The 23977-nt window shown below is 48.8% G+C and overlaps 1 protein-coding gene across 3 annotated transcripts in view; it reads left to right on the top strand.

Annotated features, from left to right (window-relative positions):
* The window catches only part of hdac11 (histone deacetylase 11), a 69704-nt gene that overhangs the window by 19363 nt on the left and 26364 nt on the right, over window positions 1–23977 (top strand). For all 3 annotated transcript variants that reach the window (XR_006761320.1, XR_006761319.1, XM_045705380.1), the window contains exon 5: window positions 5031–5073. Coding sequence is in view for 1 of the 3 variants with exons in the window: in XM_045705380.1 (XP_045561336.1) it covers window positions 5031–5073 (43 nt within the window). In the remaining 2 variants the exon portion in view is untranslated. The remainder of the gene's footprint in view (window positions 1–5030; window positions 5074–23977) is intronic.

The following is a 23977-nucleotide window of genomic DNA, read 5'->3' as shown; positions in this document are numbered from 1 at the left end:
GAGAGGGAAGCCATACCAGTCTGATAGAGAGAGAGATAGAGAGAGGGAAACCATACCAGTCTGATAGAGAGAGAGGGAAGCCATACCAGTCTGGTAGAGAGAGAGGGAAAGCCATACCAGTCTGATAGAGAGAGAGGGAAGCCATACCAATCTGATAGAGAGAGAGATAGAGAGAGAGAGAGAGGGAAGCCATACCAGTCTGGTAGAGAGAGAGAGGGAAGCCATACCAGTCTGATAGAGAGAGAGAGGGAAGCCATACCAGTCTGGTAGAGAGAGAGAGGGAAGCCATACCAGTCTGGTAGAGAGAGAGAGGGAAGCCATACCAGTCTGGTAGAGAGAGAGAGGAAGCCATACCAGTCTGATAGAGAGAGAGGGAAGCCATACCAGTCTGATAGAGAGAGAGAGAGAGGGAAGCCATACCAGTCTGATAGAGAGAGAGGGAAACCATACCAGTCTGATAGAGAGAGGGAAGCCATACCAGTCTGATAGAGAGAGAGAGGGAAAGCCATACCAGTCTGATAGAGAGAGAGAGAGGGAAGCCATACCAGTCTGGTAGAGAGAGAGAGGGAAGCCATACCAGTCTGATAGAGAGTGAGGGAAGCCGTACCAGTCTGGTAGAGAGAGAGGGAAACCATACCAGTGTGATAGCGAGAGGGAGGGAAGCCATACCAGTCTGATAGAGAGAGAGGGAAGCCATACCAGTCTGGTAGAGAGAGAGGGAAGCCATACCAGTCTGGTAGAGAGAGAGGGAAGCCATACCAGTCTGGTAGAGAGAGAGGGAAGCCATACCAGTCTGGTAGAGAGAGAGGGAAGCCATACCAGTCTGGTAGAGAGAGAGGGAAGCCATACCAGTCTGGTAGAGAGAGAGGGAAGCCATACCAGTCTGATAGAGAGAGAGGGAAGCCATACCAGTCTGGTAGAGAGAGAGGGAAACCATACCAGTCTGATAGAGAGAGAGGGAAACCATACCAGTCTGATAGAGAGAGAGCTGAGAGGGAAGCCATACCAGTCTGATAGAGAGAGAGGGAAACCATACCAGTCTGATAGAGAGAGAGAGACTGAGAGTGAAGCCATACCAGTCTGATAGAGAGAGAGAGGGAAACCATACCAGTATGATAGAGAGGGAAGCCATACCAGTCTGGTAGAGAGAGAGAGAGGGAAGCCATACCAGTCTGGTAGAGAGAGAGAGGGAAGCCATACCAGTCTGGTAGAGAGAGAGGGAAGCCATACCAGTCTGATAGAGAGAGAGGGAAACCATACCAGTGTGATAGAGAGAGGGAGGGAAGCCATACCAGTCTGATAGAGAGAGAGGGAAGCCATACCAGTCTGGTAGAGAGAGAGGGAAGCCATACCAGTCTGGTAGAGAGAGAGGGAAGCCACACCAGTCTGATAGAGAGAGAGGGAAGCCATACCAGTCTGATAGAGAGAGAGGGAAGCCATACCAGTCTGATAGAGAGAGAGGGAAGCCATACCAGTCTGATAGAGAGAGAGGGAAGCCATACCAGTCTGATAGAGAGAGGGAAGCCTTACCAGTCTGATAGAGAGAGAGGGAAGCCATACCAGTCTGGTAGAGAGAGAGGGAAGCCATACCAGTCTGGTAGAGAGAGAGGGAAGCCATACCAGTCTGGTAGAGAGAGAGGGAAGCCATACCAGTCTGATAGAGAGAGAGGGAAGCCATACCAGTCTGGTAGAGAGAGAGGGAAGCCATACCAGTCTGGTAGAGAGAGAGGGAAGCCATACCAGTCTGGTAGAGAGAGAGGGAAGCCATACCAGTCTGATAGAGAGAGAGGGAAGCCATACCAGTCTGATAGAGAGAGAGGGAAGCCATACCAGTCTGATAGAGAGAGAGAGAGAGAGGGAAACCATACCAGTCTGATAGAGAGAGAGGGAAGCCATACCAGTCTGGTAGAGAGAGAGGGAAACCATACCAGTGTGATAGAGAGAGAGAGGGAAGCCATACCAGTCTGATAGAGAGAGAGGGAAGCCATACCAGTCTGATAGAGAGAGAGGGAAACCATACCAGTCTGGTAGAGAGAGAGGGAAGCCATACCAGTCTGATAGAGAGAGAGGGAAGCCATACCAGTCTGGTAGAGAGAGAGGGAAGCCATACCAGTCTGATAGAGAGAGAGGGAAGCCATACCAGTCTGATAGAGAGAGAGGGAAGCCATACCAGTCTGATAGAGAGAGGGAAACCATACCAGTCTGATAGAGAGAGAGGGAAGCCATACCAGTCTGATAGAGAGAGAGGGAAGCCATACCAGTCTGGTAGAGAGAGAGGGAAACCATACCAGTGTGATAGAGAGAGAGGGAAGCCATACCAGTCTGATAGAGAGAGAGGGAAAGCCATACCAGTCTGGTAGAGAGAGAGGGAAGCCATACCAGTCTGATAGAGAGAGAGGGAAGCCATACCAGTCTGGTAGAGAGAGAGGGAAACCATACCAGTCTGGTAGAGAGAGAGGGAAACCATACCAGTGTGATAGAGAGAGGGAGGGAAGCCATACCAGTCTGATAGAGAGAGAGGGAAGCCATACCAGTCTGATAGAGAGAGAGAGAGAGAGAGAGAGAGAGGGAAGCCATACCAGTCTGGTAGAGAGAGAGGGAAACCATACCAGTGTGATAGAGAGAGGGAGGGAAGCCATACCAGTCTGATAGAGAGAGAGGGAAGCCATACCAGTCTGATAGAGAGAGAGAGAGAGAGAGGGAAGCCATACCAGTCTGATAGAGAGAGAGAGAGGGAAGCCATACCAGTCTGGTAGAGAGAGAGGGAAGCCATACCAGTCTGGTAGAGAGAGAGGGAAGCCATACCAGTCTGATAGAGAGAGAGGGAAGCCATACCAGTCTGGTAGAGAGAGAGGGAAGCCATACCAGTCTGATAGAGAGAGAGGGAAGCCATACCAGTCTGATAGAGAGAGCGGGAAGCCATACCAGTCTGATAGAGAGAGAGGGAAGCCATACCAGTCTGATAGAGAGAGGGAAACCATACCAGTCTGATAGAGAGAGGGAAGCCATACCAGTCTGATAGAGAGAGAGGGAAGCCATACCAGTCTGGTAGAGAGAGAGGGAAACCATACCAGTGTGATAGAGAGAGGGAAGCCATACCAGTCTGATAGAGAGAGAGGGAAGCCATACCAGTCTGGTAGAGAGAGAGGGAAGCCATACCAGTCTGATAGAGAGAGAGGGAAACCATACCAGTCTGGTAGAGAGAGAGAGGGAAGCCATACCAGTCTGATAGAGAGAGAGAGGGAAGCCATACCAGTCTGATAGAGAGAGAGGGAAGCCATACCAGTCTGATAGAGAGAGAGGGAAGCCATACCAGTCTGATAGAGAGAGCGGGAAGCCATACCAGTCTGATAGAGAGAGAGGGAAGCCATACCAGTCTGATAGAGAGAGGGAAACCATACCAGTCTGATAGAGAGAGAGGGAAACCATACCAGTCTGATAGAGAGAGAGGGAAGCCATACCAGTCTGATAGAGAGAGAGGGAAGCCATACCAGTCTGGTAGAGAGAGAGGGAAACCATACCAGTGTGATAGAGAGAGAGAGGAAAGCCATACCAGTCTGATAGAGAGATAGAGAGAGAGAGGGAAACCATACCAGTCTGATAGAGAGAGAGGGAAGCCATACCAGTCTGATAGAGAGAGAGGGAAGCCATACCAGTCTGATAGAGAGAGAGGGAAGCCATACCAGTCTGATAGAGAGAGAGGGAAGCCATACCAGTCTGGTAGAGAGAGAGGGAAGCCATACCAGTCTGATAGAGAGAGAGAGGAAGCCATACCAGTCTGGTAGAGAGAGAGGGAAGCCATACCAGTCTGGTAGAGAGAGAGAGGGAAACCATACCAGTGTGATAGAGAGAGGGAGGGAAGCCATACCAGTCTGGTAGAGAGATTGGGAAGCCATACCAGTCTGGTAGAGAGAGAGAGAGGGAAGCCATACCAGTCTGGTAGAGAGAGAGAGGGAAGCCATACCAGTCTGGTAGAGAGAGAGAGGGAAGCCATACCAGTCTGGTAGAGAGAGAGAGGGAAGCCATACCAGTCTGGTAGAGAGAGAGAGGAAGCCATACCAGTCTGGTAGAGAGAGAGAGGGAAGCCATACCAGTCTGATAGAGAGAGAGGGAAGCCATACCAGTCTGATAGAGAGAGAGGGAAACCATACCAGTCTGATAGAGAGAGGGAAGCCATACCAGTCTGATAGAGAGAGAGGGAAGCCATACCAGTCTGATAGAGAGAGAGGGAAGCCATACCAGTCTGGTAGAGAGAGAGGGAAACCATACCAGTGTGATAGAGGGAGGGAAGCCATACCAGTCTGATAGAGAGAGAGGGAAGCCATACCAGTCTGATAGAGAGAGAGGGAAGCCATACCAGTCTGATAGAGAGAGAGGGAAGCCATACCAGTCTGGTAGAGAGAGAGGGAAGCCATACCAGTCTGATAGAGAGAGAGGGAAACCATACCAGTCTGTTAGAGAGAGGAAAACCATACCAGTCTGATAGAGAGAGAGAGAAGGACAGGACAAGACGACAAGACAAGACAAGACAAGACAGGACAGGACAGGACAGGACAGGACAGGACAGGACAGGACAAGACAAGACAAGACAAGACAAGACAAGACAAGACAAGACAAGACAAGACAAGACAAGACAAGACAAGACAAGACAAGACAAGACAAGACAAGACAAGAATGGTAGAGAGAGAGAAATTGACTGAAAACTAAACACATCAAGATGTATTTACATTTTTGGGGATATTATTTGTACATTTTTATGGATACATTTATAGATTCATGTTTATTCATCTCAAGGACTCAGCCTCTGTTGGGTTGCATTATTGTTTTAATGTATTGTGTTGTTTCTAATCTAATGTATTGTGTAGTTTCTAATCTAATGTATTGTGTTGTTTCTAATCTATTGTGTTGTGTTGTTTGTAATCTAATGTTTTGTTTATAATCTATTGTATTGTGTTGTTTCTGTTTGTGTTGTTTCTAATCTAATGTATTGTGTTGTTTCTAATCTAATGTATTGTGTTGGTCGTCTGTAGGCAGGGAAACTGGCTGTAGACCGAGGCTGGGCCATCAATGTAGGTGAGTTCTGTCTCCTCTCCTTCTCATGGCTTTTCAGTTTCACTGCTAATTCACCTCTTAATGGACAGTGAGTTGGAGGTTGGAGAGAGTGTTGTAGAATCAACTATTAAAGACTACCAGAACCCACTGGATTCTCCAATTACATTGAGATGAACTACAGGACAAAATACAAACCCTCCAACCCACAAAGGCCTGTGGGGTTGATGGTATCCTAAATTAAATTATAAAATATACAGACCACAAATACCAATTGGCTATACTTAAACTCTTTAACATTATCCTCAGTTTTGGCATATTCCCCAATATTTGGAACCAAGGCCTGATCACCCCAATCCACAGAAGTGGAGACAAATTTGACCCCAATAACTATCGTGGGATATGCGTCAACAGCATCCTTGGGAAAATCCTCTGCATTATCATTAACAGCAGACTCGTACATTTCCTCAGTAAAAACAATGTACTGAGCAAATGCCAGATAGGCTTTTTACAATATTACCATACGACAGACCACGTATTCACCCTGCACACCCTAATTGACAAACAAGCAAACCAAAACAAATGCAAAATCTTCTCATGCTTTATTGATTTCAAAAAGGCTTTTGACTCAATTTGGCACGAGGGTCTGCTATACGAGAGAGAGAGGGTATGTTACATGTTATGTTCCTTTTGATGGCTCTCAGATCGTTCACAGCTTTGTGGAAGTTATCGATTTGTATAGCACACCCTCATGCCAAATTGAGTCAAAAGCCTTTTTGAAATCAAGGATGATGAGGATGATGTTAAAGAGTTTTAAGTTTAGCCATTTGGAATTTGTGGTCTGTATATTTTATAATTTCATGTAGGCTACCATCAACCCCACAGGCCTTTGTGGGTTGGAGGGTTTGTAATTTTGTCCTGTAGTTCGTTCAATGTAGTTGGAGAATCCAGTGGGTTCTGGTAGTCTTTAATAGTTGATTCGAAGATTTGTATTTGATCATGTATATGTTTTTGCTGTTTATTTATTTGTTATAGGGCCAAAAATATTGGAGAAGTGGTTTACCAATACATCTTCGTTTTGGATAGATAACTATTCATGTTGGTGTTTTCCTGTTTTGACTAATTTAATAGGATGGGTTAGGCCTGCTCTATACCAAATTTGCTATACCAGCTCTCTGTAACAGTTTGAAGCGTTGTGATCAATCAAATGTATTTTATTTATAAAGCCCTTATTACATCAGCTGATGTCACAAAGTGTTCTACAGAATCCCAGCCTAAAACCCCAAACAGCAAGTAATGCAGGTGTAGAAGCACAGTGGCTAGGAAAAACTCCCTAGAAAGGCCAGAACCAAGGAAGAAACCTAGAGAGGAACCAGGCTATGAGGGGTGGCTAGGAAAAACTCCCTAGAAAGGCCAGAACCTAGGAAGAAACCTAGAGAGGAACTAGGCTATGAGGGGTGGCCAGTCCTCTTCTGGCTGTGCCAGTTGGAGATTATAACAGAACATGGCCAAGATGTTCAAATGTTCATAGATGACCAGCATGGTCAAATAATAATAATCACAGTGGTTGTCGAGGGTGCAACAGGTCAGCACCTCAGGAGTAAATGTCAGTTGGCTTTTCATAGCCGATCATTGAGAGTATCTCTACCGCTCCTGCTGTCTCTAGAGAGTTGAAAACAGCAGGTCTGGGACAGGTAGCACGTCCGGTAAATAGGTCTGAGTTCCATAGCCGCAGGCAGAACAGTTGGAACTGGAGCAGCAGCACGGCCAGGTGAACTGGGGACAGCAAGGAGTCATCAAGCCAGGTAGTCCTGAGGCATGGTCCTAGGGCTCAGGTCCTCCGAGAGAGAGAAAGAAAAAAAGAGAGAAAGAGAGAATTAGAGAGAGCATATTTAAATTCACACAGGACACCGGAAAAGACAAGAGAAATACTCCAGATGTGACAGACTGACCATTGCCCCGCGACACATAAACTACTGCAACATAAATACTGGAGGCTGAGACAGGAGGGGTCAGGAGACACTGTGGCCCCATCCGATGAAAGCCCCGGACAGGAAGACCACGTCAGTGACTCAACCCACTCAAGTGACGCACCCCTCCTAGGGACGGCAAGGAAGAGCACCAGTAAGCCAGTGACTCAGCCCCTGTAATAGGGTTAGAGGCAGAGAATCCCAATGGAGAGAGGGGAACCGGCCAGGCAGAGACAGCAAGGGCGGTTCGTTGCTCCAGTGCCTTTCCGTTCACATTCACACTCCTGGGCCAGACTACACTCAATCATAGGACCTACTGAAGAGATGAGTCTTTAATAAAGACTTAAAGGTTAAGACCGAGTCTGCGTCTCTCACATGGGTAGGCAGACCATTCCATAAAAATGGAGCTCTATAGGAGAAAGCCCTGCCTCCAGCTGTTTGCTTTGAAATTCTAGGGACAATTAGGAGGCCTGCGTCTTGTGACCATAGCATACGTGTAGGTATGTAAGGGAATACCCCCCTGAAATGGACAAAAATGAATGGGATCTTATTGGCACCGTACGAAACATATACACGATGTACAATACCACTCAAATGGACGCCGTTTCATTCAAAACTTATTGCAAATGCCATATGGCAAATGCCAAGTGTCACACTGCAAAAAGAATGGCGAGCGTGCTCCACAGTAAATGTTCATATTGCAAATGCACATCAAGTCAAGACCCAAGGGTCAAATTTGGAAAATGTAAAAAAAAAATCTAAAACTTATCACCCCCTTAAAAAAGTGCTTCTGGACCGTTTTTTGAAGTTCTTTCGAAATGTTTTGTTGTCAGTTATACATGTATACCAACTGTATGAACATACTTTTGTCATATTTTATTGTCACATTTTTTTTACTTGTCCATAAGTGACCGTAGCGTAACTGATGTTTATTTAGTGCCAAATCGGAAAGATGGGTAGGAGCAAGCCCATGTAATGCTTCAGCCCTTGCCTTAACAGGAAGCCAGTGTAGGGAGGCTAGCACTGGAGTAATATGATCAAATATTGTGGTTCTAGTCAGGATTCTAGCAGCCGTATTTAGCACTAACTGAAATTTATTTAGTGCTTTATCCGTGTTGCCGGAAAGTAGAGCATTGCAGTAGTCTAACCTAGAAGTGACAAAAGCATGGATTAATTTTTCAGCATAATTTTTGGACAGAAAGTTTATGATTTTTGCAATGTTACGTAGATGGAAAAAAGCTGTCCTTGAAACAGTCTTGATATGTTCGTCAAAAGAGAGATCAGGGTCCAGAGTAACGCCGAGGTCCTTCACAGTTTTATTTGAGACGACTGTACAACCATCAACCATCAAGATGAATTGTGAGATTCAACAGAAGATCTCTTTGTTTCTTGGAAAGCAGTGAGTTGCTACGCAACAGCTTTTTCAAAAAATTTTGAGAGGAATGGGAGATTCCAACCTAGGCCGATTCGTTTTTTTAATTTTCTGGTTCAAGGTTTGGCTTTTTCAAGAGAGGCATTATTACTGCCACTTCTAGTGAGTTTGGTACACATCCGGTGGATAGGGAGCCGTTTATTATGTTCAACATAGGAGGGCCAGGCACAGGAAGCAGCTCTTTCAGTAGTTTAGTTGGAATAGGGTCCAGTATGCAGCTTGAAGGTTTAGAGGCCATGATTATTTTCATCATTGTGTCACGAGATATAGTACTAAAACACTTGAGTGTCTCCCTTGATCCTAGCTCCTGGCAGAGTTGTGTAGACTCAAGACAACGGAGCTTTGGAGGAATACGCATATTTAAAGAGGAGTCCATAATTTGCTTTCTAATGATCATAATCTTTTCCTCAAAGAAGTTCATGAATTTATCACTGCTGAAGTGAAAGCCATCCTCTTTTGGGGAATGCTGCTTTTTAGTTAGATTTGCGACAGTATCAAAAATACATTTGGGATTGTTCTTATTTTCCTCAATTAAGTTGGAAAAATAGGATGATCGAGCAGCAGTGAGGGCTCTTCGATACTGCACTGTACTGTCTTTCCAAGCTAGTCGGAAGACTTCCTGTTTGGTGTGGCACCATTTCCGTTCCAATTTTCTGGAAAATTGCTTCAGGGCTCGGGTATTTTCTGTATACCAGGGACAAAACTAGGTCCAGAGTATGACTGTGGCAGTGAGTAGGTCCAGAGACATGTTAGACAAAACCCACTGAGTCGATGATGGCTCCGAAAGCCTTTTGGAGTGGGTCTGTGGACTTTTCCATGTAAATATTAAAGTCACCAAAAATTGGATTATTATTTGCCGTGACTACAAGGTCCGATAGGAATTCAGGGAACTCAGTGAGGAACACTGCATATGGCCCAGGAGGCCTGTAAACAGTAGCTATAAAAACTGATTGAGTAGGCTGCATAGATTTCATGACTAGAAGCTCAAAAGACAAAAAAAAATATTTTTTGGGGTCTGTAAATTGAAATTTGCTATCGTAAATGTTAGCAACACCTCCGCCTTTGTGGGATGCGCAGGGGATATGGTCACTAGTGTAACCAGGAGGTGAGGCCTCATTTAACACAGTAAATTCATCAGGCTCAAGCCATGTTTCAGTCAGGCCAATCACATCAAGATTATGATCAGTGATTAGTTCATTGACTATAACTGCCTTGGAAGTGAGGGATCTAACATTAAGTAACCCAATTTGGAGATGTGAGGTATCACAATCTCTTTCAATAATGGCAGGAATGGAGGAGGTCTTTATTCTAGTGAGATTGCTAAGGCGAACACCGCCATGTTTAGTTTTGCCCAACCTAGATCGAGGCACAGACACGGTCTCAATGGGGAAAGCTGAGCTGACTACACTGACTGTGCTAGTAGCAGACTCCACTAAGCTGGCAGGCTGGCTAACAGCCTGCTGCCTGGCCTGCACCCTATCTCATTGTGGAGCTAGAGGAGTTAGAGCCCTGTCTATGTTTGTAGATAAGATGAGAGCACCCCTCCAGCTAGGATGGAGTCTGTCACTCCTCAGCAGGCCAGGCTTGGTCCTGTTTGTGGGTGAGTCCCAGAAAGAGGGCCAATTATCTACAAATTATTTATTTTGGGAGGGGCAGAAAACAGTTTTCAACTAGCGATTGAGTTGTGAGACTCTGCTGTAGAGCTCATCACTCCCCCTAACTGGGAGGGGGCCAGAGACAATTACTCGATGCCGACACATCTTTCTAGCTGATTTACACACTGAGGCTTGTTACGCTTGGTGACCACTGACTGTTTCATCCTAACATCGTTGGTGCCGACGTGGATAACAATATCTCTATACTCTCTACACTCGCCCGTTTTAGCTTTAGCCAGCACCGTCTTTAGATTAGCCTTAACGTCGGTAGCCCTGCCCCCTGGTAAACAGTGTATGATCGCTGGATGATTAGTTTTAAGTCTAATACTGCGGGTAATGGAGTCGCCAATGACTAGGGTTTTCAATTTGTCACAGCTAATGGTGAGAGGCTTCGACATCTCAGACCCCGTAACGGGAGGAGTAGAGACCAGAGAAGGCTCAGACCCCGTAACGGGAGGAGTAGAGACCAGAGAAGGCTCGGCGTCTCAGACCCCGTAACGGGAGGAGCAGAGACCAGAGAAGGCTCGGCCTCTGAGTCCGTAACGGGAGGAGGAGAGACCAGAGAAGGCTCGGCCTCTGAGTCCGTAACGGGAGGAGGAGAGACCAGAGAAGGCTCGGCCTCTGAGTCCGTAACGGGAGGAGGAGAGACCAGAGAAGGCTCGGCCTCTGAGTCCGTAACGGGAGGAGGAGAGACCAGAGAAGGCTCGGCCTCTGAGTCCGACCCGATGCTTAATGGGGAGAACTGGTTGAACGTTTCTGTCGGCTGAATGAGAAAGTTGTCCGGCTGCGGGGACTGTGCGAGGGGATTTATACTAACGTTACTATCTATACTTACTGGCGGCACCAACGCTGTTTCATCCTTTCCTACACTGAAATTACCCTTGCCTAACGATTGCGTCTGAAGCTGGGCTTGCAGCACAGCTATCCTCGCCGTAAAGCGTCCGGAGTGAAAAAGTTGAATGAAAAAAGTTGAGTGAGGGGAAAAACTAAAAATATATAAACTGAAACTAAAAACCGTGAAGTAGTCAGGTAGCAAAGTAACGTTGGCAACAAGACGCCCAGCAGCACGTAAACAAAACGCCCAGCAGCACGTAAACAAAACGCCCAGCAGCACGTAAACAAAACGCACAGCAGCACGTAAACAAAACGCACAGCAGCACGTAAACAAAACGCCCAGCAGCACGTAAACAAAACGCCCAGCAGCACGTAAACAAAACGCCCAGCAGCACGTAAACAAAACGCCCAGCAGCACGTAAACAAAACGCACAGCAGCACGTAAACAAAACGCCCAGCAGCACGTAAACAAGACGCACAGCAGCACGTAAACAAAACGCACAGCAGCACGTAAACAAAACGCACAGCAGCCCGTAAACAAAACGCACAGCAGCACGTAAACAAAACGCCCAGCAGCACGTAAACAAAACGCACAGCAGCACGTAAACAAAACGCACAGCAGCACGTAAACAAGACGCACAGCAGCACGTAAACAAAACGCACAGCAGCACGTAAACAAGACGCACAGCAGCACGTAAACAAGACGCACAGCAGCACGTAAACAAAACGCACAGCAGCACGTAAACAAGACGCACAGCAGCACGTAAACAAGACGCACAGCAGCACGTAAACAAGACGCACAGCAGCACGTAAACAAGACGCACAGCAGCACGTAAACAAAACGCACAGCAGCACGTAAACAAAACGCACAGCAGCACGTAAACAAGACGCACAGCAGCACGTAAACAAAACGCACAGCAGCACGTAAACAAAACGCACAGCAGCACGTAAACAAAACGCACAGCAGCACGTAAACAAGACGCACAGCAGCACGTAAACAAGACGCACAGCAGCACGTAAACAAGACGCACAGCAGCACGTAAACAAAACGCACAGCAGCACGTAAACAAAACGCACAGCAGCACGTAAACAAAACGCACAGCAGTACGTAAACAAGTCTACAAGTTTTGACCGGAAATGACTTGATTTGATCAGACTCATTCAGGATGGTGGAGTCGTTACAGAGAAAAGAGCTTTTTCTACTGTTCTCTCTCTCTGATCCTGTAAAAGTCCTGCTGGAACTGCATGGGATGCCCTGCACCATTACTGTCCCAGACTGAGGATGCCCTGCACCATTACTGTCCCAGACTGAGGATGCCCTGCACCATTACTGTCCCAGACTGAGGATGCCCTGCACCATTACTGTCCCAGACTGAGGATGCCCTGCACCATTACTGTCCCAGACTGAGGATGCCCTGCACCATTACTGTCCCAGACTGAGGATGCCCTGCACCATTACTGTCCCAGACTGAGGATGCCCTGCACCATTACTGTCCCAGACTGAGGATGCCCTGCACCATTACTGTCCCAGACTGGGGATGCCCTGCACCATTACTGTCCCAGACTGAGGATGCCCTGCACCATTACTGTCCCAGACTGAGGATGCCCTGCACCATTACTGTCCCAGACGGAGGATGCCCTGCACCATTACTGTCCCAGACGGAGGATGCCCTGCACCATTACTGTCCCAGACTGAGGATGCCCTGCACCATTACTGTCCCAGACTGAGGATGCCCTGCACCATTACTGTCCCAGACTGATGATGCCCTGCACCATTACTGTCCCAGACGGAGGATGCCCTGCACCATTACTGTCCCAGACTGAGGATGCCCTGCACCATTACTGTCCCCAGACTGAGGATGCCCTGCACCATTACTGTCCCAGACTGAGGATGCCCTGCACCATTACTGTCCCAGACTGAGGATGCCCTGCACCATTACTGTCCCAGACTGAGGATGCCCTGCACCATTACTGTACCAGACTGAGGATGCCCTGCACCATTACTGTCCCAGACTGATGATGCCCTGCACCATTACTGTCCCAGACTGAGGATGCCCTGCACCATTACTGTCCCAGACTGAGGATGCCCTGCACCATTACTATCCCAGACTGAGGATGCCCTGCACCATTACTGTCCCAGACTGAGGATGCCCTGCACCATTACTGTCCCAGACGCAGGATGCCCTGCACCATTACTGTCCCAGACTGAGGATGCCCTGCACCATTACTGTCCCCAGACTGAGGATGCCCTGCACCATTACTGTCCCAGACTGAGGATGCCCTGCACCATTACTGTCCCAGACTGAGGATGCCCTGCACCATTACTGTCCCAGACTGAGGATGCCCTGCACCATTACTGTCCCAGACTGAGGATGCCCTGCACCATTACTGTCCCAGACTGAGGATGCCCTGCACCATTACTGTCCCAGACGGAGGATGCCCTGCACCATTACTGTCCCAGACTGAGGATGCCCTGCACCATTACTGTCCCAGACTGAGGATGCCCTGCACCATTACTGTCCCAGACTGAGGATGCCCTGCACCATTACTGTCCCAGACTGAGGATGCCCTGCACCATTACTGTCCCAGACTGAGGATGCCCTGCAACATTACTGTCCCAGACTGAGGATGCCCTGCACCATTACTGTCCCAGACTGAGGATGCCCTGCACCATTACTGTCCCAGACTGAGGATGCCCTGCACCATTACTGTCCCAGACTGAGGATGCCCTGCACCATTACTGTCCCAGACTGAGGATGCCCTGCACCATTACTGTCCCAGACTGAGGATGCCCTGCACCATTACTGTCCCAGACTGAGGATGCCCTGCACCATTACTGTCCCAGACTGAGGATGCCCTGCACCATTACTGTTCCAGACTGAGGATGCCCTGCACCATTACTGTCCCAGACTGAGGATGCCCTGCACCATTACATTAATATAGCACTGTGCCAGGGGATGGTCTGGTTAATATAGCACTGTGCCATGCCAGGGGATGGTCTGGTTAATATAGCACTGTGCCAGGGGATGGTCTGGTTAATATAGCACTGTGCCAGGGGATGGTCTGGTTAATATAGCACTGTGCCAGGGGATGGTCTGGTTAATATAGCACTGTGCCAGGGGATGGTCTGGTTAATATAGCACTGTGCCAGGGGATGGTCTGGTTAATATAGCACTGTGCCAGGGGATGGTCTGGTTAATATAGCACTGTGCCATGCCAGGGGATGGTCTGGTTAATATAGCACTGTGCCAGGGGATGGTCTGGTTAATATAGCACTGTGCCAGGGGATGGTCTGGTTAATATAGCACTGTGCCAGGGGATGGTCTGGTTAATATAGCACTGTGCCATGCCAGGGGATGGTCTGGTTAATATAGCACTGTGCCAGGGGATGGTCTGGTTAATATAGCACTGTGCCATGCCAGGGGATGGTCTGGTTAATATAGCACTGTGCCAGGGGATGGTCTGGTTAATATAGCACTGTGCCAGGGGATGGTCTGGTTAATATAGCACTGTGCCAGGGGATGGTCTGGTTAATATAGCACTGTGCCATACCAGGGGATGGTCTGGTTAATATAGCACTGTACCAGGGGATGGTCTGGTTAATATAGCACTGTGCCATGCCAGGGGATGGTCTGGTTAATATAGCACTGTGCCAGGGGATGGTCTGGTTAATATAGCACTGTGCCAGGGGATGGTCTGGTTAATATAGCACTGTACCAGGGGATGGTCTGGTTAATATAGCACTGTGCCAGGGGATGGTCTGGTTAATATAGCACTGTACCAGGGGATGGTCTGGTTAATATAGCACCGTGCCAGGGGATGGTCTGGTTAATATAGCACTGTGCCAGGGGATGGTCTGGTTAATATAGCACTGTGCCAGGGGATGGTCTGGTTAATATAGCACTGTGCCAGGGGATGGTCTGGTTAATATAGCACTGTGCCAGGGGATGGTCTGGTTAATATAGCACTGTGCCAGGGGATGGTCTGGTTAATATAGCACTGTGCCAGGGGATGGTCTGGTTAATATAGCACTGTGCCAGGGGATGGTCTGGTTAATATAGCACTGTGCCACCGGGGATGGTCTGGTTAATATAGCACTGTGCCAGGGGATGGTCTGGTTAATATAGCACTGTGCCAGGGGATGGTCTGGTTAATATAGCACTGTGCCATGCCAGGGGATGGTCTGGTTAATATAGCACTGTGCCAGGGGATGGTCTGGTTAATATAGCACTGTGCCAGGGGATGGTCTGGTTAATATAGCACTGTGCCAGGGGATGGTCTGGTTAATATAGCACTGTGCCAGGGGATGGTCTGGTTAATATAGCACTGTGCCAGGGGATGGTCTGGTTAATATAGCACTGTGCCATGCCAGGGGATGGTCTGGTTAATATAGCACTGTGCCAGGGGATGGTCTGGTTAATATAGCACTGTGCCAGGGGATGGTCTGGTTAATATAGCACTGTGCCAGGGGATGGTCTGGTTACTATAGCACTGTGCCAGGGGATGGTCTGGTTAATATAGCACTGTGCCAGGGGATGGTCTGGTTAATATAGCACTGTGCCAGGGGATGGTCTGGTTAATATAGCACTGTGCCAGGGGATGGTCTGGTTAATATAGCACTGTGCCATACCAGGGGATGGTCTGGTTAATATAGCACTGTGCCAGGGGATGGTCTGGTTAATATAGCACTGTGCCAGGGGATGGTCTGGTTACTATAGCACTGTGCCAGGGGATGGTCTGGTTAATATAGCACTGTGCCAGGGGATGGTCTGGTTAATATAGCACTGTGTCATGCCAGGGTATGGTCTGGTTAATATAGCACTGTGCCAGGGGATGGTCTGGTTAATATAGCACTGTGCCATACCAGGGGATGGTCTGGTTAATATAGCACTGTGCCAGGGGATGGTCTGGTTAATATAGCACTGTGCCAGGGGATGGTCTGGTTAATATAGCACTGTGCCAGGGGATGGTCTGGTTAATATAGCACTGTGCCAGGGGATGGTCTGGTTAATATAGCACTGTGCCAGGGGATGGTCTGGTTAATATAGCACTGTGCCAGGGGATGGTCTGGTTAATATAGCACTGTGCCATGCCAGGGGATGGTCTGGTTAATATAGCACTGTGCCAGGGGATGGTCTGGTTAATATAGCACTGTGCCAGGGGATGGTCTGGTTAATATAGCACTGTGCCACGGGGATGGTCTGGTTAATATAGCACTGTGCCAGGGGATGGTCTGGTTAATATAGCACTGTGCCAGGGGATGGTCTGGTTAATATAGCACTGTGCCAGGGGATGGTCTGGTTAATATAGCACTGTGCCATGCGGGGATGGTCTGGTTAATATAGCACTGTGCCAGGGGATGGTCTGGTTAATATAGCACTGTGCCAGGGGATGGTCTGGTTAATATAGCACTGTGCCAGGGGATGGTCTGGTTAATATAGCACTGTGCCAGGGGATGGTCTGGTTAATATAGCACTGTGCCAGGGGATGGTCTGGTTAATATAGCACTGTGCCAGGGGATGGTCTGGTTAATATAGCACTGTGCCAGGGGATGGTCTGGTTAATATAGCACTGTGCCAGGGGATGGTCTGGTTAATATAGCACTGTGCCAGGGGATGGTCTGGTTAATATAGCACTGTGCCAGGGGATGGTCTGGTTAATATAGCACTGTGCCAGGGGATGGTCTGGTTAATATAGCACTGTGCCAGGGGATGGTCTGGTTAATATAGCACTGTGCCAGGGGATGGTCTGGTTAATATAGCACTGTGCCAGGGGATGGTCTGGTTAATATAGCACTGTGCCAGGGGATGGTCTGGTTAATATAGCACTGTGCCAGGGGATGGTCTGGTTAATATAGCACTGTGCCAGGGGATGGTCTGGTTAATATAGCACTGTGCCATGCGGGGATGGTCTGGTTAATATAGCACTGTGCCAGGGGATGGTCTGGTTAATATAGCACTGTGCCAGAGGGGATGGTCTGGTTAATATAGCACTGTGCCAGGGGATGGTCTGGTTAATATAGCACTGTGCCAGGGGATGGTCTGGTTAATATAGCACTGTGCCAGGGGATGGTCTGGTTAATATAGCACTGTGCCAGGGGATGGTCTGGTTAATATAGCACTGTGCCAGGGGATGGTCTGGTTAATATAGCACTGTGCCAGGGGATGGTCTGGTTAATATAGCACTGTGCCAGGGGATGGTCTGGTTAATATAGCACTGTGCCAGGGGATGGTCTGGTTAATATAGCACTGTGCCAGGGGATGGTCTGGTTAATATAGCACTGTGCCAGGGGATGGTCTGGTTAATATAGCACTGTGCCAGGGGATGGTCTGGTTAATATAGCACTGTGCCAGGGGATGGTCTGGTTAATATAGCACTGTGCCAGGGGATGGTCTGGTTAATATAGCACTGTGCCAGGGGATGGTCTGGTTAATATAGCACTGTGCCAGGGGATGGTCTGGTTAATATAGCACTGTGCCAGGGGATGGTCTGGTTAATATAGCACTGTGCCAGCGGGGATGGTCTGGTTAATATAGCACTGTGCCAGGGGATGGTCTGGTTAATATAGCACTGTGCCAGGGGATGGTCTGGTTAATATAGCACTGTGCCAGGGGATGGTCTGGTTAATATAGCACTGTGCCATGCCAGGGGATGGTCTGGTTAATATAGCACTGTGCCAGGGGATGGTCTGGTTAATATAGCACTGTGCCATGCCAGGGGATGGTCTGGTTAATATAGCACTGTGCCAGGGGATGGTCTGGTTAATATAGCACTGTGCCAGGGGATGGTCTGGTTAATATAGCACTGTGCCAGGGGATGGTCTGGTTAATATAGCACTGTGCCAGGGGATGGTCTGGTTAATATAGCACTGTGCCAGGGGATGGTCTGGTTAATATAGCACTGTGCCAGGGGATGGTCTGGTTAATATAGCACTGTGCCAGGGGATGGTCTGGTTAATATAGCACTGTGCCATGCCAGGGGATGGTCTGGTTAATATAGCACTGTGCCAGGGGATGGTCTGGTTAATATAGCACTGTGCCAGGGGATGGTCTGGTTAATATAGCACTGTGCCAGGGGATGGTCTGGTTAATATAGCACTGTGCCAGGGGATGGTCTGGTTAATATAGCACTGTGCCAGGGGATGGTCTGGTTAATATAGCACTGTGCCAGGGGATGGTCTGGTTAATATAGCACTGTGCCAGCCGGGGATGGTCTGGTTAATATAGCACTGTGCCAGGGGATGGTCTGGTTAATATAGCACTGTGCCAGGGGATGGTCTGGTTAATATAGCACTGTGCCAGCCAGGGGATGGTCTGGTTAATATAGCACTGTGCCAGGGGATGGTCTGGTTAATATAGCACTGTGCCAGGGGATGGTCTGGTTAATATAGCACTGTGCCAGGGGATGGTCTGGTTAATATAGCACTGTGCCAGGGGATGGTCTGGTTAATATAGCACTGTGCCAGGGGATGGTCTGGTTAATATAGCACTGTGCCAGGGGATGGTCTGGTTAATATAGCACTGTGCCAGGGGATGGTCTGGTTAATATAGCACTGTGCCAGGGGATGGTCTGGTTAATATAGCACTGTGCCAGGGGATGGTCTGGTTAATATAGCACTGTGCCAGGGGGATGGTCTGGTTAATATAGCACTGTGCCAGGGGATGGTCTGGTTAATATAGCACTGTGCCAGGGGATGGTCTGGTTAATATAGCACTGTGCCAGGGGATGGTCTGGTTAATATAGCACTGTGCCAGGGGATGGTCTGGTTAATATAGCACTGTGCCAGGGGATGGTCTGGTTAATATAGCACTGTGCCAGGGGATGGTCTGGTTAATATAGCACTGTGCCAGGGGATGGTCTGGTTAATATAGCACTGTGCCAGGGGATGGTCTGGTTAATATAGCACTGTGCCAGGGGATGGTCTGGTTAATATAGCACTGTGCCAGGGGATGGTCTGGTTAATATAGCACTGTGCCAGGGGATGGTCTGGTTAATATAGCACTGTGCCAGGGGATGGTCTGGTTAATATAGCACTGTGCCAGGGGATGGTCTGGTTAATATAGCACTGTGCCAGGGGATGGTCTGGTTAATATAGCACTGTGCCAGGGGATGGTCTGGTTAATATAGCACTGTGCCAGGGGATGGTCTGGTTAATATAGCACTGTGCCAGGGGATGGTCTGGTTAATATAGCACTGTGCCAGGGGATGGTCTGGTTAATATAGCACTGTGCCAGGGGATGGTCTGGTTAATATAGCACTGTGCCAGGGGATGGTCTGGTTAATATAGCACTGTGCCAGGGGATGGTCTGGTTAATATAGCACTGTGCCAGCCGGGGATGGTCTGGTTAATATAGCACTGTGCCAGGGGATGGTCTGGTTAATATAGCACTGTGCCAGGGGATGGTCTGGTTAATATAGCACTGTGCCAGGGGATGGTCTGGTTAATATAGCACTGTGCCATGCCAGGGGATGGTCTGGTTAATATAGCACTGTGCCAGGGGATGGTCTGGTTAATATAGCACTGTGCCAGGGGATGGTCTGGTTAATATAGCACTGTGCCAGGGGATGGTCTGGTTAATATAGCACTGTGCCAGGGGATGGTCTGGTTAATATAGCACTGTGCCAGGGGATGGTCTGGTTAATATAGCACTGTGCCAGGGGATGGTCTGGTTAATATAGCACTGTGCCAGGGGATGGTCTGGTTAATATAGCACTGTGCCAGGGGATGGTCTGGTTAATATAGCACTGTGCCAGGGGATGGTCTGGTTAATATAGCACTGTGCCAGGGGATGGTCTGGTTAATATAGCACTGTGCCAGGGGATGGTCTGGTTAATATAGCACTGTGCCAGGGGATGGTCTGGTTAATATAGCACTGTGCCAGGGGATGGTCTGGTTAATATAGCACTGTGCCAGGGGATGGTCTGGTTAATATAGCACTGTGCCAGGGGATGGTCTGGTTAATATAGCACTGTGCCAGGGGATGGTCTGGTTAATATAGCACTGTGCCAGGGGATGGTCTGGTTAATATAGCACTGTGCCAGGGGATGGTCTGGTTAATATAGCACTGTGCCAGGGGATGGTCTGGTTAATATAGCACTGTGCCACCGGGGATGGTCTGGTTAATATAGCACTGTGCCAGGGGATGGTCTGGTTAATATAGCACTGTGCCAGGGGATGGTCTGGTTAATATAGCACTGTGCCAGGGGATGGTCTGGTTAATATAGCACTGTGCCAGGGGATGGTCTGGTTAATATAGCACTGTGCCAGGGGATGGTCTGGTTAATATAGCACTGTGCCAGGGGATGGTCTGGTTAATATAGCACTGTGCCAGGGGATGGTCTGGTTAATATAGCACTGTGCCAGGGGATGGTCTGGTTAATATAGCACTGTGCCAGGGGATGGTCTGGTTAATATAGCACTGTGCCAGGGGATGGTCTGGTTAATATAGCACTGTGCCAGGGGATGGTCTGGTTAATATAGCACTGTGCCAGGGGATGGTCTGGTTAATATAGCACTGTGCCAGGGGATGGTCTGGTTAATATAGCACTGTGCCAGGGGATGGTCTGGTTAATATAGCACTGTGCCAGGGGATGGTCTGGTTAATATAGCACTGTGCCAGGGGATGGTCTGGTTAATATAGCACTGTGCCAGGGGATGGTCTGGTTAATATAGCACTGTGCCAGGGGATGGTCTGGTTAATATAGCACTGTGCCAGGGGATGGTCTGGTTAATATAGCACTGTGCCATGCCAGGGGATGGTCTGGTTAATATAGCACTGTGCCAGGGGATGGTCTGGTTAATATAGCACTGTGCCAGGGGATGGTCTGGTTAATATAGCACTGTGCCAGGGGATGGTCTGGTTAATATAGCACTGTGCCAGGGGATGGTCTGGTTAATATAGCACTGTGCCAGGGGATGGTCTGGTTAATATAGCACTGTGCCAGGGGATGGTCTGGTTAATATAGCACTGTGCCAGGGGATGGTCTGGTTAATATAGCACTGTGCCAGGGGATGGTCTGGTTAATATAGCACTGTGCCAGGGGATGGTCTGGTTAATATAGCACTGTGCCAGGGGATGGTCTGGTTAATATAGCACTGTGCCAGGGGATGGTCTGGTTAATATAGCACTGTGCCAGGGGATGGTCTGGTTAATATAGCACTGTGCCAGGGGATGGTCTGGTTAATATAGCACTGTGCCAGGGGATGGTCTGGTTAATATAGCACTGTGCCAGGGGATGGTCTGGTTAATATAGCACTGTGCCAGGGGATGGTCTGGTTAATATAGCACTGTGCCAGGGGATGGTCTGGTTAATATAGCACTGTGCCAGGGGATGGTCTGGTTAATATAGCACTGTGCCAGGGGATGGTCTGGTTAATATAGCACTGTGCCAGGGGATGGTCTGGTTAATATAGCACTGTGCCAGGGGATGGTCTGGTTAATATAGCACTGTGCCAGGGGATGGTCTGGTTAATATAGCACTGTGCCAGGGGATGGTCTGGTTAATATAGCACTGTGCCACGGGGATGGTCTGGTTAATATAGCACTGTGCCAGGGGATGGTCTGGTTAATATAGCACTGTGCCAGGGGATGGTCTGGTTAATATAGCACTGTGCCAGGGGATGGTCTGGTTAATATAGCACTGTGCCATGCGGGGATGGTCTGGTTAATATAGCACTGTGCCAGGGGATGGTCTGGTTAATATAGCACTGTGCCAGGGGATGGTCTGGTTAATATAGCACTGTGCCAGGGGATGGTCTGGTTAATATAGCACTGTGCCAGGGGATGGTCTGGTTAATATAGCACTGTGCCACCAGGGGATGGTCTGGTTAATATAGCACTGTGCCAGGGGATGGTCTGGTTAATATAGCACTGTGCCAGGGGATGGTCTGGTTAATATAGCACTGTGCCATGCCAGGGGATGGTCTGGTTAATATAGCACTGTGCCAGGGGATGGTCTGGTTAATATAGCACTGTGCCAGGGGATGGTCTGGTTAATATAGCACTGTGCCAGGGGATGGTCTGGTTAATATAGCACTGTGCCAGGGGATGGTCTGGTTAATATAGCACTGTGCCAGGGGATGGTCTGGTTAATATAGCACTGTGCCAGGGGATGGTCTGGTTAATATAGCACTGTGCCATGCCAGGGGATGGTCTGGTTAATATAGCACTGTGCCAGGGGATGGTCTGGTTAATATAGCACTGTGCCAGGGGATGGTCTGGTTAATATAGCACTGTGCCAGGGGATGGTCTGGTTAATATAGCACTGTGCCATGCCAGGGGATGGTCTGGTTAATATAGCACTGTGCCAGGGGATGGTCTGGTTAATATAGCACTGTGCCAGGGGATGGTCTGGTTAATATAGCACTGTGCCAGGGGATGGTCTGGTTAATATAGCACTGTGCCAGGGGATGGTCTGGTTAATATAGCACTGTGCCAGGGGATGGTCTGGTTAATATAGCACTGTGCCAGGGGATGGTCTGGTTAATATAGCACTGTGCCAGGGGATGGTCTGGTTAATATAGCACTGTGCCATGCGGGGATGGTCTGGTTAATATAGCACTGTGCCAGGGGATGGTCTGGTTAATATAGCACTGTGCCAGGGGATGGTCTGGTTAATATAGCACTGTGCCAGGGGATGGTCTGGTTAATATAGCACTGTGCCAGGGGATGGTCTGGTTAATATAGCACTGTGCCAGGGGATGGTCTGGTTAATATAGCACTGTGCCAGGGGATGGTCTGGTTAATATAGCACTGTATGCCAGGGGATGGTCTGGTTAATATAGCACTGTGCCAGGGGATGGTCTGGTTAATATAGCACTGTGCCAGGGGATGGTCTGGTTAATATAGCACTGTGCCAGGGGATGGTCTGGTTAATATAGCACTGTGCCAGGGGATGGTCTGGTTAATATAGCACTGTGCCAGGGGATGGTCTGGTTAATATAGCACTGTGCCAGGGGATGGTCTGGTTAATATAGCACTGTGCCAGGGGATGGTCTGGTTAATATAGCACTGTGCCAGGGGATGGTCTGGTTAATATAGCACTGTGCCAGGGGATGGTCTGGTTAATATAGCACTGTGCCAGGGGATGGTCTGGTTAATATAGCACTGTGCCAGGGGATGGTCTGGTTAATATAGCACTGTGCCAGGGGATGGTCTGGTTAATATAGCACTGTGCCAGGGGATGGTCTGGTTAATATAGCACTGTGCCAGGGGATGGTCTGGTTAATATAGCACTGTGCCACAGGGGATGGTCTGGTTAATATAGCACTGTGCCAGGGGATGGTCTGGTTAATATAGCACTGTGCCACGGGGATGGTCTGGTTAATATAGCACTGTGCCAGGGGATGGTCTGGTTAATATAGCACTGTGCCAGGGGATGGTCTGGTTAATATAGCACTGTACCAGGGGATGGTCTGGTTAATATAGCACTGTGCCAGGGGATGGTCTGGTTAATATAGCACTGTGCCAGGGGATGGTCTGGTTAATATAGCACTGTGCCAGGGGATGGTCTGGTTAATATAGCACTGTGCCATGCCGGGGATGGTCTGGTTAATATAGCACTGTGCCAGGGGATGGTCTGGTTAATATAGCACTGTGCCATGCCAGGGGATGGTCTGGTTAATATAGCACTGTGCCAGGGGATGGTCTGGTTAATATAGCACTGTGCCAGGGGATGGTCTGGTTAATATAGCACTGTGCCAGGGGATGGTCTGGTTAATATAGCACTGTGCCAGGGGATGGTCTGGTTAATATAGCACTGTGCCAGGGGATGGTCTGGTTAATATAGCACTGTGCCAGGGGATGGTCTGGTTAATATAGCACTGTGCCAGGGGATGGTCTGGTTAATATAGCACTGTGCCAGGGGATGGTCTGGTTAATATAGCACTGTGCCAGGGGATGGTCTGGTTAATATAGCACTGTGCCAGGGGATGGTCTGGTTAATATAGCACTGTGCCAGGGGATGGTCTGGTTAATATAGCACTGTGCCAGGGGATGGTCTGGTTAATATAGCACTGTGCCAGGGGATGGTCTGGT

The sequence above is a fragment of the Salmo salar genome, chromosome ssa22 (assembly GCF_905237065.1).
Source record: "Salmo salar chromosome ssa22, Ssal_v3.1, whole genome shotgun sequence".
NCBI lineage: Eukaryota > Metazoa > Chordata > Actinopteri > Salmoniformes > Salmonidae > Salmo > Salmo salar.
Note: the sequence above shows the minus strand (reverse complement) of the source record. Positions and strands in the feature narration are given on the sequence as shown.